Consider the following 18,353-nt stretch of genomic DNA (forward strand, 5'->3'; position numbering starts at 1 on the left):
TATATATGTACATATCTACATATATATGTTTTCTGGCATATATATATATATTTCCACTAAAAATTTATGGAAAAATGCATATTAGGAAAAAAGCTGTATATGGACTTCAAAATCTTGCACCAAAATGAACTAATCTTTCCACAAACATTTTGAATTACCCTCAAATTTTATTGTCGGATATCTATTGTATCCTTCTTAAGTACTATGGGGAAATAGCATTGCAAGTGACTCTTTTAGGGGGGTCTATGGTTGGCTATACTGGCTGTGGTTGGAGCATTTCTTGTGGCTATATCTGTCTTGAATTATACTCTTCAAACATTCCTGGTTTGGAGTATATGTAAAATACTCCACACCTAAATCACATGCAGTGAGAATCATTCTGTTTCTAAGAAGATTTTAGAAATAAGAACATGGACCTAGGATTACTGTGGTATGAGAGTTTTGTCAGTATCTTATCTGATAACAGTTAATCATATTCTTCAGTTATATCCTATGCAAAATGTGAGAAATATTCTCAGTATTCAGAGTTACATGAATATATTGTAAATAAGGCACTAAAACTCTGTGAAAAAATAATTTGTGGTATGAAAATGAGAGAAAAGGAAACCAGCATACATCAGCTATCTATTAGATGTCACATTTGAGGGCCATGAGATTCACAAGCATTTTCCCACATAATGACACAAGTAGCTTATAAAGCTTCGGAACCTCCTTTGAAAACCTCAGAAACTGAGATTCAGGAAATTTCAATAACCTATTCTTGGCCACCCACCTATTAAGTATCAGTGACTTTAAATATGCAAACACCCATGATGATTTATTATGCCATGCTCCCCTGTGTTCTATTTCTGAAAAGACTAAGAAAAAAAATACAGAATCCTTGTGATATGTAAAAGTGTTTGACACAACAGCTTGAAAGTCTGATTAGAGTATCAGATACTTATGGATCAAATACAAAGAAAATGTTTATTGTTGTTTTTAATATCTTATCACATCTATCAGTATGCTGAGACGTCACACAGAACCTCTAGCCAGGGAAAATAATTTTTCTGAGTAACTCAGATGACAATGGCATCTACCTGAATGTACAGGAGTACTCTATTTCTTGAATCATATTACTATTCCTTTTCTCAACTGAGCTACTCATTCAGAATCAATTGTCAAAGGAGGGATATCTTTCTGGATATATGGTCTGTATTATTTACAGAGGAATCAGAAAAATGGGAATAGTTTAATGCATATAATGAAATGTTCCATATTATTATTCATTTAAATGTACATAAACATAAGTAAATTCATATTCAACTGCACCTTGTACATTTATTGTTGCATGTTGGTATTCATGTTTCACAGTTTGTTAACAGGAAAATACACTTTCAGTGTATGTATCTGAGCCACTCAAATACATATTAAAATCACTTTATTCTTGGTTTCAGCTGAAACTTATTTGATATTTTACTATTTTTATTTACTTCTTCCCCTTCACTTCAAACTGTTTTGTATGGGATAAAAAAATTTCTCACTAAATAAATGAGAACACTCTTGCTATTTTTTTCTCATTTGGTTCACATGTAGTTGGAGGAAGTAAAAACATTTTTCTGTTGAATAGAATCAGTGCCACTTCTTCAATTAGGTCAGGGCTTCATGCCATTTAAAATTGACAGAAAAAGCAAAATGTACCAGACTGCAACACTGGAGATAGAGCTATTAGGCCTCCCCAGGATCCCTGGTCCTGGGTTTGACCTCAAATCCCTTCTGCCAAGAATTAGAAACTGTTAAGAGGGTCTTGGCCACTAGCCTCGGGAGACAAGATAAAATAGCATAAACTTCTGCAATACTAAAGGGAGCCTGACATTATGTTGAAGTTGGAAGCACTTGTTCATCAAAAGAAAGACTCCAGTAATGAGTAAATAATACAAATATTCACACAGGTTTTATATGACTGATAGAAAGATAGTCAAGCATGTATATAAAATGTATGAAAAACATTTTGAGTCATAACCTCATAGTAATATAGTAACATAGGCGTGTGTTCAAGAAAGCTTTGGGCCAGCGCCACGGCTCACTAGGCTAATTCTCCGCCTTGCGGCGCCAGCACACCGGGTTCTAGTCCCGGTCGGGACGCCGGATTCTGTCCCGGTTGCCCGTCTTCCAGGCCAGCCCAGGATAAGTACCTGGCTCCTGCCATCGGCTCAGCGTAGTGCGCCGGCCGCAGCGCGCCGGCCGCGGTGGCCATTGGAGGGTGAACCAATGGCAAAGGAAGACCTTTCTCTCTGTCTCTCTCTCTCTCTCTCACTGTCCACTCTGCCTGTCAAAAAAAAAAAAAAAGCTTTGAAGGCAGAGATCCGTGTTTGTATTTTAGCATAGATATTCACCAGCTGTATGACCTTGGGCAAGTCTTAATCCCTCTAAATCATAACTTATTGAATGATTTGAAAACAGATATGTTAAGAGAAATTAGAATAGATTTGCTTTGAGAATTAAATTCAAAAACTTATATTAATTGGGAAGTTCATCATTTGGCATCAAGAGACACTTCAAGAATACTAAGGGGCTGGTGCTGTGGCATAGTGGGTAAAGCCGCTGCCTGCAGTGTCAGCATCCCATAAGGACGGGGGTTCGAGTCCCAGCTGCTCCACTTCCAATTCAGCTCTCTGCTATGGCCTGGGAAAGCAATGGAGGATGGCCCAGGTGCTTGGGCCCTGCACCCACATGGGAGACCTGGAAGAAGCTCCTGGCTTCTGGCTTCGGATTGGCACAGCTCCAACCATTGCAGCCAATTGGGGAGTGAACCAGTGGATGGAAGACTTCTCTTTCTCTCCCTCTCTCTCTCTCTCTCTGCCTCTCCTTCTCTGTCTATGTAACTCTGACTTTCAAGTAAATAAATAAATATTTTAAAAAAGAATACTAAGACTCATGGGTATTAGTACTTAAAGAACTTAATTAAACAGATATGCCTATATTTTAAAGTGGTTTATTGTGGGAAAAGAAAAAAGAATGTCAAAAATTATCTCAAAGAATCAACATAACAAGACTATATAAAGTAGATTACATCTTTGTCAATAATTTCTTGAATGTAATCTCTGGTAATATGTGCATATGTTAATGACATCTCAGATGGAAAATTATACACATTCGTAATTTAGAATACTATTACTATTTTTATGTAGTCAAATTGTCAATATTTTAGTACTCAGTTTATTAAAAGCAGATGCACTAGAACAAATTCATATATGTATATATGAATACATATGGATATTTCAAAAAGTTCATGGGAAATTGAATTAAAAGATTAGCTCATTTATTCCATAAAATAAATTGTAAAATGCATGCTTTTTCATAATACATATTGACATGAACTTTAGGAAAAATCTCATATACACTACAATATGATCTACACAGGAAATAATCTAGCAAAATCTCCTTTGTAAGTATTGTATTTTAAATAGAACCACAGCATGCATTTCTACTCCCATATAAATATTATGAGCCCCCATTTAATTTTTTAGAGATCTCTGGAAATGCTGTACCATCATATCTTTTTGCATTGCAGCATAACATTTTTAGTATGAAGCAAGATGTGATGGACATTGTTTTCAGACCATGGTTTCAATAATAAAGTTTCTGTCATTATTGGCAAAACCATAATTGGCAGAGTTTGCATGACACTACTTATGAGATCAGTGTGTAGAGGAGGCTGAAAGGAACTGCAAAGAATAAAATATTACATCTTTATAACTATTGATTTTTGTTAAAAGAAAATTATAGAGTTGCAGTGTATAGAGAAAGGCAAGAAAATAATTGTTAAATCGACTTCAAAGTTTTTCTTAAAACTGCTCAATAAATATGAAAATGAATTGATAAGTAAATAAAAATTGAGCAATGTTACATAGAGAAGTAATGGCAGATATCTTTACAAACATACTTGTAATTCTTGTGTTTGAAAAGAACAGTTAAATAAATACTGTCCAGAAACAGTTTTCTAAGATGATAGTCAAATCTCCATTGAAGAAATGCATCTCTCAAATCATTTCCCAGGAATATTTCACATCCAAAGTGAGAAGGTAACGAACCCCTTCCATCAAAGTGGTCTTCAATTTTAAAATCCTTATCATTTCAGTCACCTGAGTTGTTTTAGTCATGTAAACTGATTACCCTGCAGCAAAAGGAAGGGAACACTTGCACAAACACTCAAAAGTAGTTGTGGACTAATCTAGGTTTTCACTTGGTTTCACCAAGTTCCTTCCCTATCCAAAAACTCTCCTCTGCTAGAAGTTCACTTGAGGGAAATAGTCAGTGAGGTTGCCACAGCTTGGATCTTACCCACCAGAAGAATGGACAGGGCCACCCCATTTATTCAGCACCTCCTGCCTAGTCTGGGGGATCGTGCTGAAGGGACAGCTCCCCGTAGATTAGCTGTTTTCAAGTATGCGCTCCCAGGAAGCAGCACCCACTCTCTCTGTGCTACAAGGAGCCATTCACAAAATCCAAAAGGGAATCACGTTCCTCGCTGGCTCCTCGCAAATTTAGTTAGACTGATGTTGAAACACACGCCCCTTCCCTAAGTGTATAATTATTCGTGGGTGGAGAGCTTCCAGGGAGGGTAGTAGAAGAGGGCAGAGGCGAAGGAAAAAAAAAAAAATAGCAGCAGAAGCGGGTCTTGGTTTGGCTTCTAAAAATCCCTCCTTTCTCCCTCTCCCATTTTTCTAAATCCGAGAATGATGGATTTGAGGCAAAGGGAAGACTCCGGCAAGGAGATATGACTCTCCAACCTAGAAATGATCAAGGCGATTTGTTAAAACTCAAGTATCCTTCGACCAGGAACCCAGGATAATTCAGAGTCGCAGGCGCCTGTTTTCCCCACGGAGGCATACACAGACAGACATGTGCCTCCCGAGACAAAATCCCCGGTTCCGGAGCGAGTTCCTGCTGTCCTCCAAGCTGGAGACGAAGGTGGGGTGGAGAGCACTCACTACCTGAGGGAGTGCGAGGGACGCTTGGCATCCAGGGGCCAATTCCCAGCCGGCCAGAACTCTTCCTTGCCGTCCTCACCACACGCAACTCAGCCAGATACTGACTCTGACATACATGTGCCAGTGTGTGTGAGCGAGGGGGGAGAGCAGCGTGCGCGCTCCACTTGTGCACCCTGCGCCTCCCTGTTCCATAGCTTGCGTTCATTCATATGCATGCATTGGTTAAATATTTGATCAAAGCAAGGACAGCTATATTGATCAGTTGTATTTTTAATGGGCACACCTGAAAACAGGGTGTTTGTAAATGGCAAGTGTGAAAAATTACTCAATACAGTCTCCATGTCTCTAACCCTTTCTCCACTTCCTTCCCCCATTCTCACTCCTCTCCAAAAGGGAAGCTAGCAGCAGATTGTGGAAGGATTTGAGTCTGCAGCTAGAGAGAAGGGGATTAGGGCCAGAGCGGTGCAAGTTAAATTGTGCTGCATATAAAAAATGGGCGGATTGGTCTCCAGATCCAGAGGCTGGTACCACCTTCCTTTCTAAAATAAAATCTCTCTGGCATGAAGTCACCGCCTATTTCACATCCGGTTTGCCCTGGGACGTATTACTACTGTCTTGGTAAAGAGAAATCTTTTGTTGTATAGCTGCAGATTGGACATTGGGAAGCGAATTTGGGTGTGAAATCTTCAGCAAAGGAGCACGCAGGGTCCATGATGGCTCAGACCGAGTGAGTGAGAGGCAGCGCGAGGACGCCGCTGCGCTCCGCTCGCCGCGCGCCCGGACTCGCGGACTCGCGCCGGCTTCAGCCTCTCCACGATTTCCTCTCGCAGACTTTTCCCAGGTCTTGTGCGATCCTGTGCCCAGAGGGGGCCGAGGTAAGTGCGGCTTCGGACCGCTATACCCGGGGCTTTGAACATGGCTTTGCCTAGCTGGAGAGAGAGGAATTCTATAGTGGGGGGGTGGGAGGTGGACAGAGAAAAGGAGAGCAGGACAAGAGCATAATCCCACAGCAGGTAGGAACAACGAATGTTTTTCTTTCAGGGTGAAAACTGCAGCGATGTAAGAGCATTATTTGTTTCTCTCTTTTATTTCTTTCCTTCTTTCTTAGGCAGGTTTGAATGTATTCCGCGGGGTGGGTGGTGACATGTTGTTTTGGTCTTTTTCTTTCTTCTTTTTTCTATTTTTCTTTTTGCTAGGGGGAGCTGGGGCGAGTTGCGGAGGGGCGTTGGGGGCCATCGTCTAAAGTTAAGACAGCAAGACAGAAAACCTGTCTCCCTTTTCCATCCTAGGGTAGGCACTCTTATCCTGGCTGAAAAATTGCCTTTCCTCTTTCTCAGTGGACGCTGCTGAAATGCCCTCTGGTGTAGGGGTCTCTGCCACTCTGAACATGAAGAACTCAACTTATTATTCAATACGGGTGGCATGGGACATGGGGGTTCGGGGTGTGTGTGTCTGGAGGGAGGAGGCTGACAGTGGGAAGAAGGCAAGAGGCAGCTGCGTTCCTTTTAAACTATTATGTTTGTATTTGCAAGAAACTTTCTCACTCAACAACTGAAGTGCCATGATGGGTTTGTTTTTCTCTCTTTAAAATGTCAGAGGAATGTGAAAAGGAATCTTGCCTTTCCTTGGGGTTTTGTTTTGTTTGTCCCTTCAGGAATTCCTCCTTTTTGTACAGATCAATGAAAATTAATAAGGCTGAGAAGTGTTCTTTTTCTTCAGAACAGATGTTAAAGATTAACACAAGGGTGAATGATAACTGTACAATTTGGATGCAATCTTTTAAGATAATGATATTTACCCAAGATTTCTTGTCATATTCAACTGTGTGTGTCAAAACCAGTTACTACATTAAGTAAAAGCAATGAGACGCTCACATTTCTTATCTCTAGACCATTCCATTCTAAACAAATTAATTATGTTTCATTGCTTACATGCCTGTTTGTGATGGTTTTTTACTGATTCAAATGATCTCCAGGAGTGTAGAAAGCATTTGCAGATATATTTAAAGATATACCACACCAAACTAGAGAGTGCTTAATAAAAATATGCTTCAAAAGATTTTGCAGTCCATTAATCACTGACCCTACTAAGGAGTATAGATTTTGGGAAGTGCTATCAAACACCTTTAACATTTCTCATATGATGACTAAAATTAATTATGGTATATGAAAGTAAAATGTTACCCTACCTGCTCTTTAACCAAGTAGCACACTGAATTTCAAAAATTGACTTCACAATTAGATTCATATGTTTAATTCCAAGAGCTTTCCTGACTCCTCCATTTCTCCATCATCCACTACCAAGTCTAAATTCAACAATCAGATGGTGATTGATTGCACTTTACCTAAGAGGGAAAAAAGATCCCCTTATTCATGCAAAGCAAAGCCCTCCAGCTTCCATCTGTTTGAGATGAAACATTTTCTAGCAGCAACCTGGCAGAAATCGAGAGGGCTAGAAAGATGTGTGTGGGCATGTTTGTGTGCATTTATGTGTGTGTGGTTTATATGTGAAAAAGAGATCAGCACATGGTTTGACTACAAAGTGTGTCCTTTAGCCTCACAGAAGCATTAGTGAGCACATTTAACAAGGCAATCACAGACCTAGAATTTAAGCATGACTTCAGCATTCAACAGTGTGTTTTCTATGGCTTTTAAAACACAGAAAAAAATACAGTTGCTTCTGACATCAAGATACAGTCAGAATGCAAAGATGAATTCAGTTGACAGAGTGTTAACCAATACCATCACCTCCCCAAATAACTTGTCCCTGTTATAGATACCAGCCTAAAAATTTCAGTGCAGAGTTCAGTCATGGGAACTCAAATCAGAAAGGTCAAAATTTCCAGATGGTAAACAACGGGAAGTGAGACTACATCAAACTATATTGGAAAAATAAAACCTAGAGATAAACAACTCACAGTTTTTATGTGAACAGTATGGACACCAGAAAGTATTTCAATTTGTCTTCTTTTATCAGGAGAAAGTAAAATATTGATATATTTCTGAATGGAGGAATGGAAGGGAAAGTGGAGTCCAGGCTTCCATTGCTTCCAATGAGGTGTCATATTCCAGTGAGGTCATTTCCTGACTTCAAAGCATTCATCTGAACTGCCTCAGTCAGCCCTAGTGGTTATAACCTGATGTTTCTTGCAAGACACATTGATCTGTACTTATTCTACTTTCCAGCTGCTCATGTCCGCGATGAAGAGAAGTCTGGGTCTCTCTGAGTATCTTTGGGCCTGGACCCTCCTTCTGGGCACATTGACTGGAAGAAGGTGGGGACACTTTATTTTAAATCTGCATGAGAATTTCTGTAACTTTTCATTTATTCCATCAGGAGGAAGAAACTTGTCCTTGGATGAATTCATGACTAAGGGAATTAAAAAAATAACTGCAATACAATCCCAGCTGAGAATAAAGAAGAGTAGTATGAAAAATTAATCATCTAATTTGCATGTTAGTTGGAATACACTTAACAAGGCTTAGTTAAGAAACGTCTTAAGTCAACTTTTATGTGTTTAACTGAACTTTTCAATATTCACTTGTGTTGAAGAAAATGTGTGATTTTCTAATTCATAGAAAAAGCTACTCCAATCAATGCCTGTATACCATTTCAGTTAATTTTCCAACAATAAAATTTCCAGTAAATTGTAAAGATCATGGTATAAGTTGCAAATGTGTAGAGAAATAGAAAGTTTAACATTATATTTGTGATTTGAAAGTCATAAGTCTCTCTAAATGTATGGGCACACTGTGTTTTGAAACTATTATTTATATAATTGAGGTAGAATATATTATACAAATATTTAAGATCATTGAGTAAAATTAAACTTCTCCAATTAAACATAACTACGGCATAGATAAAAGAATTTCTTAACTAACTACATTCAAAACATTTTCAAATGATCCAATAAAGTACATAAAGTATTACATTCACAACTATATAAATGATCAAAATATTTTTTAAGATTATTTTTGATGTGCCTAAGTATTTTCCATATGGCCTTTTTCTGTGGCCCATAAAAAAGTGTTAGTAACAAAAGCCTGAGATTCTTCAAATACAATAGAAAATGAAGCCTTATGAGGTAAGGTGGACAGATGGACTGTTCTGGAAAGACATAGGAAATTAGGAGAATTATTTTGTTGAAAAGTTGTCACTATTTTTTTTACTATTGCATAGAGTAAATACTGACCTCCAGATGAATAGAACATACATTATTGTCAGATACTCTCAATCTGAGGAGTGAAATGGGCTTCACTGCTTTTGAAAAATTATGTGAAGTGTTACTATTGTAATGACCTGTAGATGGAGGTAGTGCACAGTGTTTTATTATATGGTGGTTCATATGGAATCAAAATCAGGTACTGTAACTGACATTTCTCTTCAAAATATGCATTCCATTTAGGAAACACTACACTGGCATGAGTATTTAATACTAAAACCATAATCTTGATATTTTTTCCTAGAGTTCTTCTCCGGTAATTACAATTTGACTTAATACTTGTAAACTAGAAGTATAAAGATGGGGAAGAACCTGTTTAAAAAAATCTCACAAAATAAAGATTTCTGCTTCAACTGGAATAGCAGAACTAGTCCTCTTGGGGAAAATGGACAAGTCTCTGAAAATTTGTGTTCCAATGCAAACAGTTAGAGAAACCAACATTTTAACAGATAAAACCAGAGAGAACAGCATTTCCGCAATTTGCATAAGCTGTGAAAGCAAAAAGAATGCAGGTAGAGTTAACATATTATAAGGATTGATTTAACAATCTAATTGGCACTTGGTAATGTCACTACATTTCACATTTCATCTTTTCTCCCCTACTTATTTCATTGTTTTCTCCCTTCTTTATCAGGCCTTCCTCACAACTTAAGGTGTGTTAACATTTTTTTTCCATCTATATCAAGATGACCTTGCAATCTCCTTGAAAGATGCATGCATGGCAGTTGTTTCTGTCACAGTGAGATTTTAAAAATAATTGCATTCAGAAAACTATTTTTGCCTTATTCCAGTCATATGCCAATGAGATATAATGGAAGATGCAGAGCTCATTGAAAATTTGATTTATAAAAACAGCAAAATATTTAATGTTATAAAACAGAGTATGCCCTCAATCTGCATGTCATTAATGTTGAATTTAGGAAAATGAAAAATAATTTCATAAAGATATATTTCATATATTTAATATCATATATACATTTATAAGAAATTTATTAAATTAAAACTTTACCAGAAGAATAACCACTACACTTTGCCATTACATATTTAATTTTCTGCAAATCAGTATTTGTTTTTAAATGCCATTTTATTTCTTTCTTCTGTTAAATAAATAAACTCTGGTTTAACATGTTGCCTTTTAAAAAAGGAAATATAATATAAACAAAAAACATATTAAATAGAAAGTATGAAAGTGATAGATTTGCAGCATTTTCTTAGTGTATATCTTTATTTGTTTATTCTGCTACTCAAGGTCAGAGATACTGTTAAAATATATCAGGAGTGTGATCCATAGGGAGATAGAAAATGCCCTCTTGAATTATTTCATAGGATTATGCTAATCATTGCATAAAATATGATTCAAGGAGTATAGCGAAAAATGCGGTTGATGCAAGAAATACACAATTTTTGAACTGCAGTCACAACATGCTTGAAACTCAAAAACTAGTAATGATAATGCATACAAGCTCTGTTCTCAACTAGAAAGATTTAAATAGAAATAAGTTATTACAGTGGAGAAAAATGGAAATAAATATTTAGACTAAAACGGAGAATGATAGGTTCTAGGTTGAGCTTTGCTCACAAATAGTTGTGCCTTTCCAAACAAAACACTAAAACTTTGCTACAGCTTAGTAAATCATAAAGCCAGAGTATTGAACTTCATCTTTTGCAGAGTCTTTTACATTTATGACCAGAAATGACAGAAATTCAAATAATTAACTGTTTAAATAGGCAAACTTCAAAAATTGGATTATAAATCCTAAGGGATTTATACTAATATATACTAATATATACTAATGTAAAGGTACAATTATCCCTAAGAAATAGGTTTTATATATATTTATTATCTAAATATAACAACATAATATTAGCAAAATATAGATTTATTTGAAGTAGATGAAGGAAAGAATGTTGGAAAGTGAAAATATAGCCTTGTAATATGCTAACATGAGTGCATACAAAAATATACATATATATGTATTTTATTTTGGAAGAGGTTTCACATTTTAACATTTTTGTGTTATAATATACATGTTGAAAACAAAATAAGTAAGGAAATGGAACACATTTCCTGTAATTATTCTTCCATGGTTGGAAATATTAGAATGAAGAACTTGTCATCAAGGTGAGCAATTATGAGAAAACGTGAAGTGTTACAATATGACTTTTATTTTTATATTCTACCTGAGAAATTTGCAAATTAAGATTCAACAGGAAAAAAATGGCAGGAAAATTTTGGAGAGGTCTTATTTGGAAACAGGTTTTAGTAGAAATGTATGATTTGGCCATCTGTCTCCTTTTGTCTTTTTCAGCTATGGACAGCCCTCATTGCAAGATGAACTTAAAGATAATACAACTGTCTTCACCAGGATTTTAGACAGACTCCTGGATGGTTACGACAATCGCCTAAGACCCGGACTGGGAGGTGGGTTGCACTACTGTATTTTATTTTAAAGAACTGTATTTAAACATTTACTATTACAGTCTAACTTTCCCATTAAATGGCAAAGTAATAAGAAAGGAAGCTTGTGAGTTAATGATTAATGCTTGTTTTGATAGATCACTCACTGTTAATTTCATTTGCTATGGTAGTTTTGTGAACATACCCATACATAGTAAAAGATAGACACAAACTTCTCATAATTATGTGAAAAAGATTTTACGTGCACCTGACAAGAACAATGTGTTTTGTGTAATGATTTGATTATATAGGGGAAAATGGGGATAATATTATCGCTTCGTGTTCAAAGACTGCATTGACTTCATACTGGCACTTCTATGTCTGCACTGCATTCAAACAGGATATCTCTGATTCTATTACGTTAAACATTTATTTTGAAATATTACGTATTGATCCACTATGTAGTGCTAAATTACCATCACCTCTAGGATAAAAGGTGAATGTGATAGATGGTGGTGTTTTTGTAAGCGTGCATTTGAACGTGTACCTTAATTTTCTCTAGTAAAGTTTTATTTTTATTGGTATAGCAATTAACCATCTATACTAATGAATATCTGCAGAGGACGAAGACAGCACTTAATAACATAACATATATAATAATAAGAGTAAAAAGTTCTAGAAATGGCATACTTATTTAAATAATTCTTGAATGACGTAACCAAACTATCTTATTTGGTTAAACAAAGACTGATGAAGCCAAAGCAAAATATTGATTTTAGAGTAAAACAAGTGAAGCAAGGAAATAAATTATTGTTCAATGTCATACAAGCCAAAAGTAGACTCTGATTCTCAGCTGTAGCTGATGCTGCACCCTTTTCAAAGAATTTGCAGTAACTATTCAACTGCAATATTTAAATAACAGTTAGATGACAATATTAAGAAAGTCAACTCTTTTTCATTTAGACAGCAAGGACAAGCAAAGAATAAGAACTCCAGGAAACTAAACACTGATTTTACAGTTTAATGGAAGCATGGATTTAGTCACTTTTTAACAAATACATTGCAGACTGTAACCTCCTGGATGTACATCATGGATCTGTTTTGGGACTGCCAAATGCTGTTCAAGGGATCTGCCTTGTCAAAGACACAACTCAAATATATGCAAAAATTCTCACCAAGTGTTCTTTCCTGTGAATTTCAAACATTTGTTTTGGGCCTCAATACACAGATTTATTCAGGTTTAGCTTCCATCTTAGTTTTCATTGAAGTTGTTAGGAGAAAAGTATAAAGTTAAGATACGTGATCACCAAATGGAGGTCACAATTGTGTTCAGACGTGTTCATATATCTGTGTACATCGATACATTTGAATTTGCTTCTGAAAAATGTTCTGGATTTATGAAATTTTAAATAAATTACAAAGACTGCATATAGAGGGGTAGTCTCCAAAGATGAGAGTCAGGATAGAAATACAACTTTTAAGGAGACTTTTGAAAGGACTTCTCAGACATATTTGATTCTTATAATGCATCTGCTTCCTGTTCCATGATATAATTCTCTAAAATATCAACAAAATTTTGTAGCCTACCCCAAAATTCTTCTCTTTACCCTAGTTCAGGATATCTATTTGTTATTTTAGCATGCGAATATGAGTATCTCTGAAAGATCTGTGCATAGTTTTCAGTTTGTTAAAGAATATTACTTATATACACTTTCTTCAACAATCAGTTATATGGTTATATTGTTGTTCAGAGTACAAGTAACAAGCCATGACAGCTAATTTCCACCTAACCACATGTAATAACACTTTAATAAATATATATATAAATGCTTTAATCAAATATAGTCTAATCAGGAAGCATTTTAACTAACCCTCAAATGCATACTTAAATCATGGAGAGCTGTAGACCTTGAAGATGTATAAACTAGACTAATAGGTTGAAAAGCAAATGTGCAGTAGTCAAGATACTGAAAGATTTGCTTATAAAATAACCACATTAATCAATACTGAAACATTATTATTTTTGTAGAATCTGCTTTTATTAATTATTTAATCCTAGGAAATAAAAAAGTCATGAATTCAAAGAGCAAAGGCAGTAACTGACCAAATGTAGGCAAAATATCTTCTTTTGAATTAAAATGAGTATAATATGAGTATTTGAAAGTTCATGGAAATTGTGTGATATAAAAAACTATACATGCATTATTAAATTTTTTCACCAAGATAAATTTATCTTTTAATATTATTTCCCATGAACTTTTAAAAATCCCTTGCATGCTATAATAATAGCAAATTATAGGACTTGGGAAAACTAAAAGAATGCATATGCCTTCATCTTTACTTATGTTGAGTTTTCTGCTATTTCTGATCCTTGGAAACACTCATTTTTAAGAGTATGCCAGAAATTAAAACAAAAATAAAAGTAACTCAAATATTTCTCTATATCTAATTTAAATAGCCTCCTAGAAATATAGTACAACTAAATTTGATAGACTTGAGATGTATGCAAAAAGCTTTAATGCGGACTCAACTTAATCATTTATATGCTATTTTTAGTGCATTTCCTTATCCAAAAGGGATAAAATGATTTTTTGTTTATATCTGCAGAGCCATCAGATTTTTACTACATTTTACAAATGTTTGTCATTATGGAATTACAGTTTAAAATACTAAATACATTTTTAAAAACATATTAACCATAGAATTAGAGGAAAATGTTAACACCATGATTGCTGCCTCATATAACTTGAAAATTTTTTTTACTATAGAATTAGAGTACTTTCAATCTGTTACTGTACAATTTTTGATAAATTAATTATGGCATGCATTCCAGCAGATCCTTATTACAAAACAGACAGCCATCCCCTTATTTCTTTACATGAGCTGTGTGCTTTTCAATGTAAAGACGCACGAGAGGAAATACTTGAAAGAGTATTATTAGTTTATAAGGAAGCAAGATTTTCTTCATAGTAAGTTTACAACTAGGATAATTTCCTCTTGCTGTCTTCTCCATTGTGACATTTGTTTTTTTATGACAGTAACATTAGTGTTCAAAAGGCAAGAATGTTTGGTTCTGAATTTCTTCAGAAAATAGGGAGATGTATTAAGAGTTCAGACCAAAACAAGATTCTAGTATGTGCAAATTCATCATATGCATTGTCTCTTAAAAACATACATTACATCAGAAAGTATAGCAGTGCTCTATGAAGAGGTACACTACAATGCATAAATTGGTTGATCCAAATGATATAAATCAGTTTACAGATATTGTAACTCCATTTAAGAAGGCTAACATTTTACAGTTGAGTGTAATCCCAAGAAGGTGAAAATAAAACAGATAACAAAAGGAAATACATCCCAGAATTTTTCTCAACGTAGGAGAGATAAAAAGTATTAGAATGTGCAGTTTTAAGAATGAAATGTACTGTATTAAATAATGTAAAAATAAAAATAAGTTGGCCATGTTTATATTTTAAGTTCAAAGTAAATGAAGAAAACTTGAAATAAGCCTGAATTAAAATAAATAGTATCCAGAAAACACAAATCAAAATTGTCAATAATTATTGAATTCATTCTCATTTGTATTCCTTGCCAGTATATTCCTGGCAAGTATATTCTTTGCAGTTCAGAGCTGAAAAAAGTTTTTGAAAGACTCTTGCTTCAAGCATAGTCAGTAAAAAAAATAAGAGAGGTAAATGTTAAAGTCAGTCGAATGGGAAGATAAGAGAGAAAAGGCTAAAGAAAAAAGTAAAGCAAGACAGTGGGATAGAAAATAAGGAAAGAAAATAGAGTACCCAGAAGGACTGAGATGATGGAGAGGAACGGGGAGAGGAGTAACGTTAGAGGAGAGGAACAGATATTCTGGGTGTCAGGTGAACTCAGGTGTCCTCTGACTAATCAACACCCCTTGCATTTTCAATCAGGACCCCATCCACAATTTTCTGAAATTAAAAAAAAAAATTTTCCCAAGTTTTTTCCTTATTACCTGTGATTACATTAAACTTAGGAAAGTTTGGGTGATGTTTACCTCCCTAAAATATTAAACAATGTTCCTGATGAACTGTACCCATTTGGTGAAATTTTAGTCACGTTCATATAGGCTACCCCTGAACCCTAGCAATAAGAGAATATAATCTGTAAACAGATTCCAAGCTTAATCCTGAAGGGTTTCTGGCTTTTAAGGACAAATAATACCCCTCCAGTGATATTTTTCCTTTCTGTTTGCCCCACTGTACAAAAGAGTACAGAATTACACTTTATTTACCATAAACCAAAATCCCAGGGCAAGCCAGCTTCATGTCCAATGATTTGTTCAGGCCATGCCACCAAGCTAAGCATAACCCTTTCCTCTTGTCCATAGGCTCTGCTCATCCTCTAGCTCTTATTCAAAAATAAATTTATTTCACTCCTTGGAAACAAATTAGGGTAAATCATCTTTAACTGGAATACAAACAGGATGGAGCTGGAAGAATGAGATTGTTGTTGAGCCATATTTTGAAGGGATTGCAGGAGAAATTTCCATTCAATTCCCTCCCTGCTCACAATAATTTCTGAAAATATTGTTATAATTTCTAAATTAAGTCTTATATTTAATTTCAATAAATAATGTATGGGATGATAGATACCTCGCAAAGATTGTATCATCTAACCACAAAGATAAATATAGCAAGGGAAAAGAGAGATCTATGTGTACTTCTAATGTGACAAACCCAGGTAGATGGATGAAGAAGCAGATAAACTAGGTAGGTAGGTAGAGAATGAATTTTATCTTTATCCTTACTACATATTAAACAGAGTATTATTTCTTCTTTCTTCTTCTTCCTTGTAAGTATTGTAGATTTTCCTTTGATGATTTGTATGTGTGTACTAGATTTCACCTAATAAAAATTATCAGAGGAGTGTTTATAGCTGGAATTAGTAGAAATACATTAGTACTAATACCTTATTTTTTCTTTTTTACTGCTTTGAAAATATTTATTTTATTATCTATTTGAAAGGCAGAGTTAAAGAGAGAGGTCTCTCTGGTTCACTCCTCAAATGGCCATAATAGCCCCAGCTGGGTGAAGCCAACGCTAGGAGCCAAGAACTTCTTCTGGGTCTCCCATATGGATGCAGAGGCTCAAGGTTTGGGGCCATCTTTCAGTGCTTTCCCAGGTGCATTAGCAAGGAGCTGGATCGGAAATGGAGCAGTCAGGACTCAAATTCATATGGGATGCTGGCGCTTCAATACACAGCTTAACCTGCCATGCCACAATGCCAAAGCTAACATAATATTATTCTAAAAAAAAAAAAAAAACCCTGTGCTTCAAATCAGTCTATCTTATTATCATCATGATTTTCCTATCTTTAAATATTTACTTCTTTTACATGGGTTGGAAATTCTTTGTGGCTAGCAAAATGGTGTTCACTTCTTAGGGAAAGCACTTGGATCATGGGTTTTTTTCCTTCATGTAAAAATAAGACAAAGATGGAAAACTAAGAATGCATCCAAAGAAGTTACTTAATTTCTGGGAAGCTTTGTGCAACTTTATAAAGTTTAGTTCACTAGAGAATATTAAAAGCAGTAGAATTTAATATTTTTAAAATTCAATTTTCATCTGTGTCAAAATTATAAAATGTTAGTCATGTGATCTTTTCTTTTTAACACTACATGACATTAAGGTCAAAAAGAAACATTTTATTCATGTTCTACTAATGTTAGAATACTTATTTTGTAGTTACACTAAAAAGTCAAAAATAGAATTAGGTATTTATGCCACAATGGCACAAGACAAAATAAAAATATTCTAAATTACTGACAATATAAAAAAAAAAAAAAACAGCAAAGTTAGGTTTATCCAGTCCCTGTTTGTTGCTATATTAACCTTACCAGAAAGTGGCCTTTAGTGTTATATTTTGAAATTCTTTTGGAATTCTTCAACTTGAACTTGTAATGTTTTCTAGTGTTTTTAATGCAAGGTGTGGAGCAGATACTCAGACTTTGGCACACTGCATCCACACAGAAATACTCTAGACATGTCCTAAAATTCGGTTAAATTTCAGAGGAAAAGACAATCATCAAAAGCCTAGGAGGAACTGATCAAATGAACAGACAGTACCTTCTAACCTTTACTGGCTAACACTGCCAGTCAGCACATGTAGCCAGCTCTTGTCTAATGAATCCAATCTGCATACTCAAAGGAATGTTCTAGCATGTTTAGAAAACTCATTACTCTCATCTTTCCTGTTATATATAAAACATTTACCTGGTCAATGCCAGGAATCTTCTTAGATAAAATCTAGCCACTGAGACTATGTTCAAGTTATAAAAGCCATAGTATTAGTACATGGCTGCAGTTTGTTTCCTGGGCAACTAAGCTTGATCCTTGTATAGTCTCTCTTTCCCATCATGAATCTAGTACTAATATGAGATCTTTTAAATGTTTTCTATAGATGATTGCTTTTTTCTACCAGAATATAAATTTTTTTATTTGAAAAAATAATGTAGTAGTCCTGAGATGAGAGATTCATTGTTAATCATCACAAACTACCATTTTTGGAAAACTTAAAGAGAATGTAAGGTTCTGATGGCATATTCCTCCCAAGACTTTTATATTATTAGTAACTAACTACTATACTGCAAACAGGCAAGAATATGTCTCACAGCTGTTATACAGAATTTTGATCAAGACGAATTTTGATCAAGACTCATCAGACAAAAAGATAGCCAGAGAGTGCAATGCACCCTTTTTCTGAAGGTTAGTCCTCTCTCAATGTAGAC

General features: G+C 35.1%; 1 protein-coding gene across 2 annotated transcripts in view; it reads left to right on the forward strand.

The window, feature by feature from the left end:
• Positions 1–5,242: 5,242 nt before the first annotated feature.
• Positions 5,243–18,353, forward strand: part of GABRA1 (gamma-aminobutyric acid type A receptor subunit alpha1) — a 59,252-nt gene continuing 46,141 nt past the window's right edge. The window contains exons 1-3 of one of the 2 annotated variants that reach the window (XM_002710356.6): positions 5,243–5,848; positions 8,159–8,247; positions 11,505–11,617. In XM_002710356.6, the coding sequence (XP_002710402.2) occupies positions 8,165–8,247; positions 11,505–11,617 (196 nt within the window). In that variant the 5' untranslated portion in view covers positions 5,243–5,848; positions 8,159–8,164. 2 annotated transcript variants of the gene reach the window in all.

This window comes from Oryctolagus cuniculus, chromosome 6, assembly GCF_051225735.1.
Source record: "Oryctolagus cuniculus isolate XC-2025 breed Fujian yellow rabbit chromosome 6, ASM5122573v1, whole genome shotgun sequence".
NCBI lineage: Eukaryota > Metazoa > Chordata > Mammalia > Lagomorpha > Leporidae > Oryctolagus > Oryctolagus cuniculus.